At 44.0% G+C, this 15,674-nt stretch overlaps 1 protein-coding gene, 1 long non-coding RNA gene and 2 pseudogenes across 2 annotated transcripts in view; 1 reads left to right on the top strand and 3 right to left on the bottom strand.

The window, feature by feature from the left end:
* Nucleotides 6,562–8,093, bottom strand: Gm7882 (predicted gene 7882; annotated as a pseudogene).
* On the bottom strand, nt 10,881–11,641 carry Gm7879 (predicted pseudogene 7879; annotated as a pseudogene).
* The window catches only part of Cd38 (CD38 antigen), a 43,566-nt gene continuing 40,302 nt past the window's right edge, over nt 12,411–15,674 (bottom strand). The window contains exon 8 of the mRNA NM_007646.5: nt 12,411–14,505. Within this exon, the coding sequence (NP_031672.2) occupies nt 14,442–14,505 (64 nt within the window). The 3' untranslated portion in view covers nt 12,411–14,441. The remainder of the gene's footprint in view (nt 14,506–15,674) is intronic.
* Gm16015 (predicted gene 16015) lies at nt 14,911–15,569 on the top strand. The gene is made up of 3 exons (NR_168693.1): nt 14,911–14,992; nt 15,189–15,259; nt 15,345–15,569. It is a non-coding gene; the product is annotated as a predicted gene 16015 (long non-coding RNA).

Below are 15,674 nucleotides of genomic sequence, written 5' to 3'. Positions count from 1 at the left end.
AAAAGTATTCATTGAAACTTTCTAGAAGTTTCTTAAGAGACAAGGCAGACTTTTTCTTTGGTTCTCTGTCCCTTTTCCATCCTCCCTGCTACCAGGATCACAGGTGTGATTCTTGGAAAGCTATTCTGGACCATGAAAGCAGAAGACAGTCCTGTAGTGATGCAGTAGGCAGCTGGGCTTCTGAGGATCCTACCTGCCCCAAATCACTGGCATTGGAGGGTTTTTGTTTGTTTGTTTGTTTGTTGCTGTTGTTGTTTGTTTTACGAGACAGGGTTTCTCTGTGTATCCCTGGCTGTCCTGGAACTCACTCTGTAGACCAGGCTGGCCTTGAACTCAGAAATCCACCTGCCTCTGCTGCCCAAGTGCTGGGACTAAAGGCATGGGCCACCACTGCCCAGCCATTTTTTTTTTTCTTTTTTTTTTTTAACATGAGAAAGACAACATTTTTTTTTTTTTGAATTAGCCAGTAATTATGAGTTTTACATTTCTTACCCAGTCTTTATTATCTCTTATTCAGACCCCAGGAACCCTTCAAGGTAGGCATTGTGCAGTTTTACAGTGAATGGAGAAAGCTTTGTGGCTGTGGAATAGAAGCTACAGAATCCTCCACCCTAACACCAAAGCAATCCTCCATGGCGCTCTCTGCTGCCCCCTACTGCCTCTCTTCACCCTCACCCTTCTTTTCCACACTGCAAGATAGAAGATGCTCTTGAACACAAGGACACTCAAAGCAGCCACTTTGCAGTTCTTGTGGCCTGCAATGTACATCATATTCTGCTTCCGGAAGCCAAAGGCTAAAGAAGCTAAGTACATTGGCCGAGGTCACATAGTACAGGACGAATGGAATCCACATCTGGCCTTATTTGACCAGTGACTTTTACAGACAGGAGAATGTCAGGCACAGAACACGGCGTACTGAGGGAGTAGGCATTAGGGAAGTGAGATGATCGATCAAGGAAGAGGAAAATGTGGCAGGAGGGTCAGACGAGGGCCACCTGCTTCCCTCAGTTGTCACCACTGGTCTCAGTCACCCTCTTGACATTCAAGAAAAGGGAGGGAGGATTTCTCATTCTATCAAGGTGAGCTGCTGACCTGGCCTTTAATATCAATGTGTCTAGCTCCACTCTGGAGAGCAGGGACTGGGTTGGCAATACCAAGGTAGGCTACTAAATGTATTGCCTCAAAGAATGTAAATAACAGATCTCAAAGTCTTAGACATGAGGCTGAAGAGTTCCATCTTTGTCTTAGTCACAGGATTTGGAGGGGATCTCACTTGAGATGGAGCCAACTCTGTTCTCAGATGGTAGCTGGATATTTTTACTTTGGGTGAGGAAATGATAACCACTTAAGTTGATTCAAAGCTACTGAAAGGTTGTAGGTGGTCCTTCTGGTAGGTAAGAGAACCAGTCACTCTTTTTTGCTACCACCTCACCTCTCAAGGTCCCAAGGTTTCAGCTTCTAATCCAAGCTTGTCAGAGATTTTTTTTTCTCCAGAACAAACACAACACCCTTCTAAAAACCAGCATTGGTATAGAGTTTTGCAGATGTTGAGAAGTTTTATAGGAATTTTACATTTCGCCCAGGGCCACTGCCGAAGTGAGCTAAGGCTGGAGCTAAGTCCCTGGTTTAGCCGGAAGCATACAGAAAGAAGATAATTCCAATTCCAATTCTCAGGTATCTGAGCTGCGAGACAAACTGCAGCTGATGGGTGCTCTCACAAACAAACCTGAACCTCCCATCAGATCTTTCAGCAGTGCCAGAATTTTCACATCTTCTTACAAACCAAAATGAGACCCAACTAAAACCTTTCTCCCTGCCTGGGATATCTAGCATCAGAGACCTTCAGGATTTATTCCACAAGACTGGTCAAGATGTGGATGGGATGGGGCTGGCGAGATGGCTCAGTGGTTAGGAGCACCGACTGCTCTTCTGAAGGTCCGGAGTTCAAATCCCAGCAACCACATGGTGGCTCACAATGTAATCTGATGCCCTCTTCTGGAGTGTCTGAAGACAGCTACAGTGAACTTACATATAATAAATAAATAAATCTTTAAAAAAAAAAAAAAAAGACGTGGATGGGATGCTGACCTACCAGATTCCCTAGGCTCTGCCATGCCAAGACTAGAGAGCTTGAGAGCCTTTGACTTGCATGGAGATGGGAAATACTCTTTCCTGGAGCTAAGAGTAGCTTTAGGTAACTAGTCTCATCAGGCATATTTGAAATGGATGTGTAGCCTGGACTGCCTAAAATCTACTTACCTAAAAAGACAAAAACAAAACAAAACAAAAAGCAAAAAACCCAAACAAACAAAAACCCAACCTCTTGATTAACTCATCAGCCCTCCAGCCTTTCTTACTTACTACTACTTCAAACACATTGTCACTTTTTTTTTTTTTTGTTTTTTCGAGACAGGGTTTCTCTGTGTAGCCTTGGCTGTCCTAGAACTCACTTTGTAGACCAGGCTGGCCTCGAACTCAGAAATCCGCCTGCCCCTGCCTCCCGAGTGCTGGGATTAAAGGCGTGTGCCACCACCGCTCGGCACATTGTCACTTTTTAACTTGTTTGAAAACACTATTTTAAAAATTAAAAAAATTTTTTTTTTTTACTTGAGCGTCGGACTGTGAGAATCCATGGGACCGCTCCAGGGGTGAGGAAGCACAGTCTGAGGTCCCTGTGGACCTGCAGGGAGCCAGCTTGGGGGTCCTGAGCCGCAAAGATGCTGACATCAGCACGTTCTCACTCTTGGGCACCACAGGCACCACTGAATGCTGAGAAAGAGCTGAGAACAGAGTGGACCCATGGACCGGCTCTAGCCCTGGGGCCGAAGGGAAAAGGGCAGGAGGAGGGCTCTGGCTGGTTACCTTCCAGTCAGAGGTTAGACACTCGGGCTTGTTAGGGGAAGACCTGCTTCACTGCTCCAGCACAGCGGATCCTGATGAGAAGAGGCAGTCCATGGTTTTAAGGCGTTTATTGTAGAAAGACAGAAAGAGGAAGAGAGTAAAGAAGCAGAGATTAGCCATGGCCACGTGGAGACAGGGGAAATGGAAGGAGGGGAAAAAGGGTGAGAGGTGAGAGTAAGAAAGTAGAAGCAAGAGGGTAAGAGAAAGAGGAGGGGGCCAACAGCTCCTTTTATAGTGGGCTCAGCCTACCTGGCTGTTGTCTGGTAACTATGGGGGTGGAGTCCAGGCAGAATACCAGGAGCTTGGTTCAAGGCCTGTGCTTGGCCGGGGACCAGGCTGTCTGTGCATAGCTCACCACCCTACAAAAGTCCTCTTCTCTCTCTCCTGTTTTTGAGGGAAAGAGAATTTACCTTTTAAAGCTGGAAAGTGTGTATATAAAGAGATAATAAGTCACTATTTCTATTTCATATGAATTTGCCTTAAATTAACTGCACTTTATAGAGCCTCAGAATGTCTTTTCTTTGAAGGATACGTCTCTTCTGCTTGTAAATATATAAAATGAAAGATTGTTCTTATTGTGTAGAAAGTCAGAAGATTGACTTTGAATGGAATGAATGAATGACTTGTTATGAGTAACTGACAGTCTGCTCTGGGTGGCAACTGCAACTCCTCTTCACATCTCTTTAAGGCAACCCTCAAATGCTTGGGTACCACCATAGGCTGTGAAGCCGGGGCATCCGTTCAGGTGTGGATGCTGTGCAGAGGGTGCCAGTTCAAAGGTCAGGAAAGTCAGATTTTGGGCCACTGCTCCTATTCCTAACCTAAGAACCAGAGAGGTCTTACTGAGATTTCCCTCATTTTAAATGATCTTTCAAGGATTATGAGCATAAAAGTTACTCGGTGGGAAACTATGTTTTCCCCTCAAGAAGTGGGTCTTCTCTGCCCACCCACTCCAGACTACCTTAAAGTTGTAACTGCATACCTTCAGCACCATATCCAGTCTGGAATGGGAAGGTTCATGTCCTTGTCTCTATCCCAAACTAGTTGCCTAGAGCACTAGAGAAAAGCTCTGAGTACCCTTTGATTTTACCTTTAGGATAACCAAGAATTTGCTCTATTTCTTGGCAGGATGCCTAAAGCCAAAATGTGGTCAGGTGAAACACGAAATCATATTCTTTCTTCCTAATTGTTCACTCGGAGGGAGCTATGGGTTTTCTGTCCAGAGGATTCCACTTGGAGCAGGCATGCTTGGAGCAGGAGCCTTCTGGTGATGATGGAGCCGTTTTCCCAGGTCTAAAGAGCATCTGTGATGCTTCCCCTTTAAGCCCTTTACATGCTTTGTGGGAAAGCCAGGACAGGTCTATCGAGAAGGAAATCACCATTCACCAACATGTTGAGAACACTCCCAGTGCTCTTAGGAGTCTCTGGGCAACTCCAGCAGAAGACCTTACAGAACCGCACTGTAGCCAGTCAGGGAAACACTGGAGAAGCTGTTGTGATGGCACGGCTTCTTTAGTAAAGATCATTGCTGTTTAATGTTGTTCAAGTTGCCCTGTCAGCTATAGATACAGTCTAGTACCTTAGGCCTTTAAAGACACTTGGTTTTCGTTTTGCTTTGCCTTGCTTTTTGCATTTTGTTTCTTTTATGTGATATTCAGCTTAGTGTTGGCTCTGTTCCGCTAGACATCAAAATGCAGTGAAGGTAAAATAAAGATTTCCTGTGCATGAGTCTCCTTAGCTCACGTTTCTCTCTCTTTAAATTTTTGCCTTAATGTTTGCCTTGCTCGTCTATGCTGTCACCTTCTTGGAAAGGGTAAAAATACAGTTCAAACATTATCCTGGCTCTTTAAGCTACTCTTGTTCTTCTGGCTACCTTCCGTACTCTGCTCTTTTTAATATATATTATTAAACAGCTTCTGTTTTGTTGCTGTGACAAAATGCTCTGACCAAAGACAACCTAGGGGAAAGAGATGTATATTTTAGCTTGTAACCCCAGGTTACAGTCTGTCACTGAGGGAAGTCCAGGCAGGAGCTGAAGGCAGGAACTTGAAGGTCGGTTTGCTTCTTATTCCATACAATATTACCTTCAATCAAGGAATACACTTCATAGGCAAAGAAGTGTGACAGGAAACACAGAGGACACTGCTTGCTAGCTCACAGACAGGCTTATGGTAAGTTAGTTTTCTATTCAGTTTAGGACCACCTGGCTAGGGAATGGTGCTACTCACAGTGGGATAGGCCCTTCTGCATCAATTACTGACCAAGACAACCCCCACAGATAGACCCACAGGCCAATTCGATCTAGGAAGCTCCTCAACTAAGACTCTCCTCTCTCTCATACAACTGTACTAAATTGTATGTGTGTATGCATATATCACATACTATAGGCTGTGTTAAGTTGGCAGTAAAAGCTGACCATGGCAGTGCAAGTTACTGTGACTCCCATTTTTAAAAAGAGGGAACCAGAGCCTGCTCTAAGCAGTTATTTATATCAGGCTTTCACCTTAGGCAGGCCTACACAATGAATTTGAAAATGATATAGTTAGCAAACGTCAGGACCCACCCATCACCTGCCATCCACTTCTGTAAATTCTATTCCCAGAAATAGCTATGACTGTTTTAGCATAGAAGGAAGGGTAGCCAGTTATCTAGAAGGTAAACGAAGACTCTTTCACCTCTCCAGTCAGTGAAGTACCTGGTGGTGCTATTTTTACCTGGGTGACTCCCAAATCTGTTTCTTGCCTCCCCCCCAACCCAAGGAGAATCCATAAAATCCAAGTAGCATTTAGAAAATGTATGTGCACTCAAAGTTGCATTCTGTTGTAGCCGCAGAGGTGGCTGACAGTGATGCTGTGTGGAGTGCCAGATGTAATTATTGGTAGGCCTCTTCTCTATAGGTCTACTCTTTACATCAAGCTTCTAAGTGCTGTCTCACATTTGTGTCACTTAGCAAGAACCATGCATTTTCTTATGTCACTGTATCACATCCTAAGAGGAGTACAGGTGAATTTTCTTCACAGAGAACAGATATGTCATTGTGTGATTGATTCCCAAACCCAAGAATTTTATTTATTTTTTTTAAGCACTGAAATAAAGGCACAGACTTTGCTTAAGAACAAATGCATTGCCCATTCCAGGCAACAGGAGTTTAAGATTACAACTTCCTGGGCAGCTTGTTCCTGTGTGGACAAAGAGGAAGAAGTGTGAGAAGAAGAGTGTCTCAGGGGAAGCTAGGGCAGGGGAAGGGAAGAGGAAGGGGAAGAAGAAAGGAAGAAATGAAGCCTCAGGGAGAAGGCAACTTAGGAGATAGAGACCTGGCTTCAGACCCTGGTGGCCAGGTAGACATTCCTAGGCCTCAGTTGGTTCATCTGGGCTTGGTCCACAGGAAGAAGTTGCAGCTTGATGAGGGGTCATTTGGAGGACCCTGTGGCTTGGCACATGTGTAGAAATGGCGGCCCAGGGGCTGGAGAGATGGCTCAGCAGTTAAGAGCACTGACTGCTCTTCTGAAGGTCCTGAGTTCAAATCCCAGCAACCACATCGTGGCTCACAACCATCCGTAACAAGATCTGACTCCCTCTTCTGGGGTGTCTGAAGACAGGTACAGTGTACTTATATATAATAAATAAATAAATCTTAAAAAAAAAAAAAGAACGAAAGAAAGAAATGGCGGCCCAGGTTGGATCCTGTTTTTTTCACAATCCACATCACACATGGCTCCCTGTGGCCTCTGCAGAGGGGCGTGGCTGAGGGCCCACTCAGCACAGATTTCCAGAATGAGGTCTGTGCCTCCTCCTCATTTCTGACCTCAGAAACCTTGGCCTGCTTATCCTTCTTTGTGGCTATCACATCCCCTTCCAGAGTTGTTGGAGTTACAAGAGTGCCCACCAGAGGCAGCTTAGGTAGTTCCACACCAAAAGTCTGGGAAAAGCTAACAGAAGGCTGAAAATAACTCATCAGGTTTTTCTGGTGTTTTCTGGGACCACCTTGATGCTTTCGAGGCCTGGATGAGTGCCTGTGGGCTTTTCTCTTTTTCTGTAGCTGGACTTGTTTGCTGGGCTGCAGGACTGGCTGCCACCACATAGGTTCTTGTTCACAAGGGACTAGGAAGCCAAGAATCTTGAGCTGGGTACCTGCAAACTCGGGGAGAAAATGGGTGCACAGAGCTGGGCACTGCTTTGCTGGCATACAGGACACATGCAAGACAGCTTCCACAGGGCAGTGGTCAGAGCCCATCATCTCAGGGAGCAGGAAGGCATCTTGGAAAGTGTCTATAGTTAGAGTCCTGTATCCCAGTATGTAGTCAAGTCGGGTGCCATAGTTGAGATTGCGGACACTACTGATCACTGACCAGCAGGTAAAGGCCCTCTCCTGTTTTGGATAGAAATAGAGATAGCTATCCATGAAAGGTCCTATATGGGACCCAGCCTGGTATTCCGGGTTACTAAGCAAGCCATCCATCCTCTTACGACCCAGGACTTCTTCAAAGCACCCCAGACCGCCAGCATCACAGTGGTCAATGGGACAGTACGCTATATTCATGCCCCCCAGGATTATCACATGACTGCCGGCTGCCAGGAGTGCTTCTGCTCGGATTTGCAGCAAGCGATAGAAATGCATCTTAAAGATCAGCCACTCCGGGTTCCTAGGATCGGTACACAGGCAGTACACATTGATCAGGGTCAAAGGCTTCCCCTTCTCTTCCTGTGTGAAGACCTTTTGCTGTGGTGTAAGGACAGCTCAGCCCTCGATATCCAGAGCCTGTAGCTGCTCTTGGGTGAACGCGGTCATGTTTCCATAGCAACCGACATGCCGGTTCAGGGTGGCAAACTGACCACTCAGGCTTTCTTCAGCAGCCACGGATGTAACACTGTCCTTACAGAAAGTAGCTACACCAGGATAGCCACTCCGGCTGTGACTGAAGCTGAAATAGGAGTTATAGCCCTCAACAAAAGCCAAGGGCTCCGTCAGCGCATCTCTGCTCACTTTGGTCTCCTGGAGACAGAAAATATCGCCATCCAGCTCCTCTAAAATGTATCTCAAGGCCGTGGGACAGTTGCTGGGCACCTTGCATCCCAGACCTTGCAGGGGTCTCCGAATCCCATTGATGTCCCAGTTTACCATGCATAACATTTTGATAAGCTGTACTGCTTCATGAAGAATGTATAGATAGGTATAGGCAAATTGCTGGAAGCTAACAAATTTGCATCTTCCTCGTGCGTTGGCTCAGCTGTCTAGTGCCACAAACCACTGGACTGCTCACAGGGCCTTCACGTTCAGTTCTCTTTGGAGGGAGATGAGCTATGGTAGAAACTGAGAGGGTGGTGTAGATTCCAAAGAGGAAGGAAAGCTGGCTTGATTGTACATGCTTGTAACCCCAGCACTCAGGAGGCTGAGGCAGGGGGATTACGATGAGTTAAAGACCTATCTGGGCTCTGTTCAAAAACCAGAGAAGAGTAAGTGATGAGTGGGGCATCTATGGTCCTTTTCTTCTGGCCACATGCAGAATGAGACTCCTTTGTGCCTGTCACCTTTCCCCTCTATTCAAAAGTCTTCCTGATGCATCAGATTAGTTACAACCTGGATTTCCAAAGACTATTACTCAAAAGCAAAATGATGTTCTTCTTAACATTTAACAGTCAGCCAAGCAGAGTCTTCCCAAGACACACAAGTTATATTTTTGGTTATGAGCCTAGCCTTTAATGGCTGAGTCATCTCTCCAGCCCTACACACATGTTATAAACATGGGAATTTGTTTCAGGAAGAAACGGGCCACTGAGGAGGAGGAAGTCTGTTGCTGATGCTGTCTTTTGCATCTGAGAACATGCAGACTTGAGTTGGGCTGTTTTCAGACAATGAAAGAACAACAGAGAGTAACTGAGACAAAGCTGAAGGAAAAATATGGTTTTTTTCCTCAAATTTGATAGTTTTGCTTACCAGCTAGCAACAATTAATGTAATTACTGTACATTGCCAGATACACACACCACTCCCCCCCACACACACTTTCAAGCATTCAACCTCCTTTTCAGAACTCTTTGAAACTGTGCTTCAAACACTGTAAAGTCAAAAATTATCACAATAGGAAATGGAGGAGCCGAAGGAAATTAGAAGGACATTAGGTCTGAGGTTATTTCTACACTGTTTGAGTAGCTATGATAGAAGACAGAGATGGAGAGCTGGTGTAGAAAGTTTATGAGGCAACAGTAATGTAACAGTCACATAAGAAGAGGAGTATGGACTACCTATTGTACACACAGGCCATCAAGTGCTCAGGGCTGGAAATGGCAGCAGGGCCAATGGTATAGATGCTCAAAGTCAGGACTACAGAGAGAAAAGTTCGGATAGTGTGCTATGATAATAAGGCAGCAGTTCTCAACCTGTGGCTTATCAGATTCTGCGTATCGGATATTTACCTTATGATTCATAACAGTAGCAAAGTTACAGTTGTGACAGAGCAATGAAGTAATTTTGTGGTTGAGGGTCACCACAACATGAGGAACTATATTAAAAGGTCACAGCATTAGGAAGGATGAGAACCACTGTGATAAAGGGAGATGGGGTGGGGGAAGGAACATCTACACCTCCAAGCTACCTCTGGGGCTTCTGAGGGCCCTCTTCAGCATCATGTGAAAACCTTGTGATTTGCCTCCTCTGAGTTCTCCACTGGCCTGAAAGTTGACCTCTGAGGAATTTTCCTGGTAATGTCTTATAAGTTGATTTCTATCTTAGGCACATTTTTTAAAAGATATTTTCTTTATTTATATTTCAAATGCTATCCCCTTTCCTAGTTTCCCCTCTGAAAATCTCCTATCCCCTCCCCCCTCTCCCTGCTCCCCAACCCACCCACTCCCATTTCTGATCCTGGCATTCCCCTATACTGGGTCATAGAACCTTCACAGGACCTAGGGCCTCTCCTCCCATTGATGATCGACTAGGTCATCTTCTGCTACATATACAACTAGAACCACAAGTTCCACCATGTGTTTTCTTTGATTGGTGGTTTAGTTTGCCAGGCGGTGATGGCACACACCTTTAATCCCAGCACTTGGGAGGCAGAGGCAGGCAGATTGCTGAGTTTGAGGCCAGCCTGGTCTACAAAGTGAGTTCCAGGACATCCAGGGCTATACAGAGAAACCCTGTCTCAAAAAACCAAAAAAAAAAAAAAAAAAAAAAAAAAAAAATCTTAGGCACATCTTACAAGTTGATTTGATTCTGTCCACTTCATCTAAGAAGGGGATGTGAAGGCCCAGGAGTTTCTGGAACAGCAGCCACCTCCAAAAGATGTTCTGGAGCAAGGACATTAGTAAATCTAGCAACCAGCCTTCCTAGAAGGGAGGAAGTCTTATGCAAAAGCTCCAGGTTGCAGGCTGGACCAGCAGGGATCTGGCTCCGAGGACATTTTGAAGGGGAAGCTACTTGAAAGCTGGGGAAGATCTGAATCCCTGTCAGAAGAGGGTTGTCAAGTCAAGACTTAAATTCTCTATAAGGATGCATTAGTGGTCCAGACACCAGTGAGAGCTATCCACTGTGTGTCCACTGTGGCTACAGCCACGTGGGCTCTTAAAAGAACAGGATCTTCAACCAGAGGAAGACAGAAAGGAACAGGTCTGCATGGATATTCTTGGTTGTCAACTTGACTACATCTGGAATTAATTAAAACCTAAAGGGCTGGGCACATCTGTGTGGGGAGGATGATGATGGTTATTATTATTATTATTACTATTATTAATCATTTCAAGTTAGAAAACCCACTTCTAATCTGGATTTTTGAGGTGGGAAGATCCACCTTTAATCTGGGCTACTCCTTCTGTTGGCAGCCTATATAAACAACACTGAAGAAGAAAGCTTGTTCTTTCTTTGCTTGCTTGTTCTCTCTCTCTCTCTCTTTCTCTCTCTCTCTTGTTAGCAAGTCCATTTTTTCCACTGGCATTGGAGCCTACTTCTTTTTTTTTGTTGTTGTTTTGTTTTGTTTTGTTTTGTTTTTTGCATTAAAAAAATTCCTTTATTTACAGTCCAAAATTTAAACAGGATGATTGGTTCTCATTTGTGATACTTCCAGGTCCTGGATCGCATACTGTGGAGACAGGGAAGCAAACACAGAGGCCAGTCCAGCTTGTCAGACTTGAGAGAGAATGTCACACCAAAACAGCAGAGGACCTAGTTCCGTCTTGTCTAGATTACATTTCCCCACACTGTGAGATCACCACTGGCAGTTTGGGCTTATTGTTGGGGCCTGTGGGAACATTCTCGATCTTCCTCATCACTAGAAGTCCGTCAATGATTTTTCCAAACACTACATGCTTTCCATCCAGCCAATCACACTTAGAACACGTGATAAAGAACTGGCAGCCATTTGTACTGGGACCACTGTTTGCCATGGAAAGCAGGCCTGGAGCAGAGTGTCTAAGTTTAAAATTTTCATCCGCAAATGGACCCCGGTAAATACTGGCGACTCCAGTGCCATCGCCATTAACAAAATCTCCACCCTGAATCATGAAATCCTTTATGACCCTGTGGAAGGTGCTTCCTTTGTATCCTATCGGAACGCCATCTTTTCTGAACTCTCCGGTGCAGAATTGCCTAAAGTTCTCTGCCGTCTTAGGCACCACGTCTGCAAAGAGCTCGATCTTCATGCGACCAACTTCCTGGCCGCCAATGCTGACATCGAAGAAGACCACTGGATTGACTGGACTTGAATTTGCCACCGCCATGGCTTTGACCCGGAAGTAGAAGCCTGCCTACTTCTTTCAGATTCTGGCATATACTGAAGACTAGCTGAGATATCCAGCCTCATGAACTGAACAACTACTGGATTCTTGGATCTTCTGTTGGTAGACACACACACACACACACACACACACACACACACACACACATATATATATATATATATATATATATATATATATATATATATATTCTTATGTATATAATTCTCACTCCCCCATACAGGGAGTGGGAAACCTGTCTCTGCTTCTTTATTACTGAGAATCCAGTGGTGTACTACCCACCCTTTTTGAATATATATTCTAACTAATGCAACCCCAACTTGTCAAGGCTTTGTGACAGGTTAACAATTTTTATCATACAGTCTAACACCATATTTGAGAAGGGGGAGGCAAGCACAGATTCATATGTGTGCCCATGCACAGAAAGGCTACAGAACACACTCAGCTGTCATTTGTTAGATACCTTCTACCTTGACAGTTTGAAAAAGCCTTTCTCTGAGGCCTGGGCTTATCAGTTAGCCTGGGGGTGAGGAAGGGAGTAGGGAACCTGTCTTTGCTTCTTCATTCCTGAGATTCCAATGGTGCACCACTCACCTACTTGTTTGTTTGTTTGTTTGTTGTTGTTTACTGTTTTATTTGAGGTGTGTGTATGAGGGAGATAACATCTTTCTGTGTGGCCCTGGTTGTCCTGGGTCAGGCTGGCTTCAAACCCACAGAGATTCACCTGCTTCTGCCTCCTAACCGTCACATGGTTTGGGGGAATTGAATCCAAGCACTCGTACTTACAAAGTAAGCATTTAATGGACTGAACCATCAACATATTGTAAGGGAGCAAGTTAATGTCTTTAAGTAGCTTTTTAAAAGTTTAGAAATAAGATATATTGTTCAACAATCACAAACTGGTGTCAAAACATGAATACAGAAGCACCTGGCTCTGTTTATGCTATTTTCAATAAACCAAGCAAATACTTTGGAGTTGTCTCAATTTAGTTTATTAATACCTACTAAAGACACACACACAAAAAAAACCTAAACAATTCTCCAGATGTTGAAAAGTAAATATCACATGTCTAAATAACAATAAAATCAAGAATTATTTTGAACTGAATGGTAACTGTCTTAGTTAGGTTCTTTCTGCTGTGAACAGATACCATGACCAAAGCAAGTCTTTTATAAGGACAACAAATTGGGGCTGGCTTACAGGTTCAGAGGTTCAGTCCATTATCATCAAGGTGGGAGCATGGCAGCATCCAGGCAGGCATGGCACAGGCAGAGCTGAGAGTTTTATATTTTCATTTGAAGGCTGTTAGTGGAATAGTGGCCTCCAGGCAGCTAGGGTAAGGGTCTTAAGACTACACCCACAGTGGCACACCTATTCCAGCAAGGCCATACCTTCTAATCCTGCCACTCACTGGGTCAAGCATATACAAACTATCAAAGTAACTAACCAGTAAAGACATACAGAAATTCAGTGTTACATCGAAAGCAGGGCTCAGGGAGAAACCTAGAATCCTAAAGTACATGTGTAGAAAACAGACTGAAATATCAATGGTCTAAGCATTTGCCTCAAAAAACTGAAGATATTCCAGATAGCTAGAAGAAATTTCTATGTTTCTAAAAATAAAGACTAAAGCTCAATTAAATAAATAAATGAGGAAAGTTAAAGATTTGAGCTTTGAAAAAGACAAGAACAATAACAATAGCAACAACAACAACATAACAAAACCAGTGATTCTGAGCAAGACTGATCTAAGAAAAAAAGGATAGAAAACATAAATTGCCAATATTAGCAACAAATATATGTTAACTCTTGACTGCCTATAAAAGGCACCAAGAATGAAGTGGAAGAGAAAGAGGGTGCAAGTAATTAGTTTTGTGATCTTCCATAAAGATCACATTTCAGATTCTATTATATTCAATCTAATGCAATAGCATTTGCTAGACGACAACACAGGCTACTACCAATTTGGCAATAAAAGCTCGGAAAAGAAAAAAACTATCATATGTTGTGGACTTTGACAGAACTGATTTAATTCTAGATGTAACCATGATCTTAAGAATGTGACTTTAGGAAAATCAATTATCTCTCTAAACTCCATTTTCTTCTGTTTAAAAAAAAGAAAAAGAAAAGAAAAGAAAAGAAAAGGAAAGAAAAGAAAAGAAAAGAATGCTCAAAGTTATCAGGGATGTGTTGAGTTAAAGATTAAAGCACAGGGCACGTGGGTAGTTCCCACACAGCACCTTCCCTATAATGACCCTATGACCTCAGGTTTACCATGTGAATATCTGTGGGAAGAATGAAAAAACATAAAAAAAAAAAAGGGTCATTCATTTCGATATACTTGACATTTGACTTTCTTTGTCTAATGGGAAGTTTGATTGGCCATTTTTCAGCAAAAATGATGTTATCAGCTGTGCTGAGGATTTAGCTCAGTGGTATATAGGCTTATCCACCATGTATGAAAGTTCTCAGGTTGGATTCTCAGCCTCATTGAGAGAGAGAGAGAGAGAGAGAGAGAGAGAAAAGAGAGATCATTAAAAGAGGAATAAAAGGATGTAAGCAATATATAAACAATACAGAAGCACCACATGAGAAAGTTAGACTAATATAACAATATAGAAGTTTAACTCTGGTTTATGGAGTAATTTTTCTTGAATGTTGGTAGTACACAGAGAATTGGGAAGTTCTTCCATCTCTGGTGTTAACACTGTAGTAGAGGCTTCTCCCTGACAGTTTCAGCTTTCCACCAGTGTTGCTTCTGAGCCCCTTCATCTCAGTCCAGGCTACAGGTGATCTAAGATCCAGATCCTTCACGTATTAAGTCTACACGATGGGTGCTCAGGGTTCTTCACACACTGAAGAAACCTGGCAGGCCTGTGGGAGAGAAGAAAGAAAGGAAGTCAGGGACTGGATGAGGGCTGGCAAGATGGGTCATGGGGCAAAGGTGCTCACTGCCGTACCCAGTGACCTGAGAGTTTGATCCCCAGAGTTCACGTGCTTGAACGAAGCACTGACTCCTACAAGTTGTCCTTTGATGTCCACACGAAGGCTATGGTATGTGCACACATGTGTGCATACATACATACATACACACACACACACACACACACACACACACACACACACACACATAATAAATAAATAAATAAATAAATAAATAAATAAATAAATAAATATAAATGTGACAAGAATCTTAAGAGGAAAGAGACCAGATGATGTCACTATGGTCCAACTTGTCAATGAAGAAAGACGCATCATAGCAACCAAAGATTAACCACTGAGCATCCACATCCATCTGAGCTCAGAGACAGCACTGAGAAAGGCCTGACCCAGGAGTAAATGACTTGAAAGCATGTGCCAAGTTAGTTGCAGTTCACTTGTAAGACCATAGAAATAAATACCAAAGAGAGTGTACAACAGTAATATGTGGAGGTTAAAAACAAACAACTGGCTCAGATGTGTCACAAGTATTTAACAGCTGATGCCCAGATGACAGCAGATACGGCCACTGGAACCAGGCCCACACAGTTCCCTCCTGAGTATTCTTCTTTCCTCAGATTAGAGGCTTCCTGGTGACCTCTGGGTGAAAGCATTTGACAGCAAAGAACTCAGGGACCTTCCTCAAGAGGTTTGGACGACATTGTGAGAGGACCACACTCCCCCTACACAAGGCAAGCTTTACGTAAGTATCTAACTGTAACCTCCCCCCTCAGCCTGAAACCTGGCTGATCAGTTTTCACTGTTAGCACGAAGAGAGCTTCCGGGTGGAGCCTGCCACCTTATCGGTCTGCCACTCCCACTGCTACTACCTGCCGCCTAGCTGTTCCGGAGCTATCACGTGGTCACCTGAAACTGAAACTCCAGTTTGGCGGGAATGGGCCCCTTCCCCTTCTTCATAACCCAGTGTCTGGGAATAGTAAAATTGAACCTTGATTAGACTGTTGTCTTGGTTCCATTCTCTCTCGCACCGCCTAGCTCCCTCTTCTCTTCCAGATTCCAAGATGCCTCCCAGCTAGAACCCAGACATGTGGGCCGCTGGCGGG

This window comes from Mus musculus, chromosome 5 (genome assembly GCF_000001635.26).
Source record: "Mus musculus strain C57BL/6J chromosome 5, GRCm38.p6 C57BL/6J".
NCBI classification, from domain to species: Eukaryota; Metazoa; Chordata; class Mammalia; order Rodentia; family Muridae; genus Mus; species Mus musculus.
This window is presented reverse-complemented; position numbering and strand designations above follow the sequence as displayed.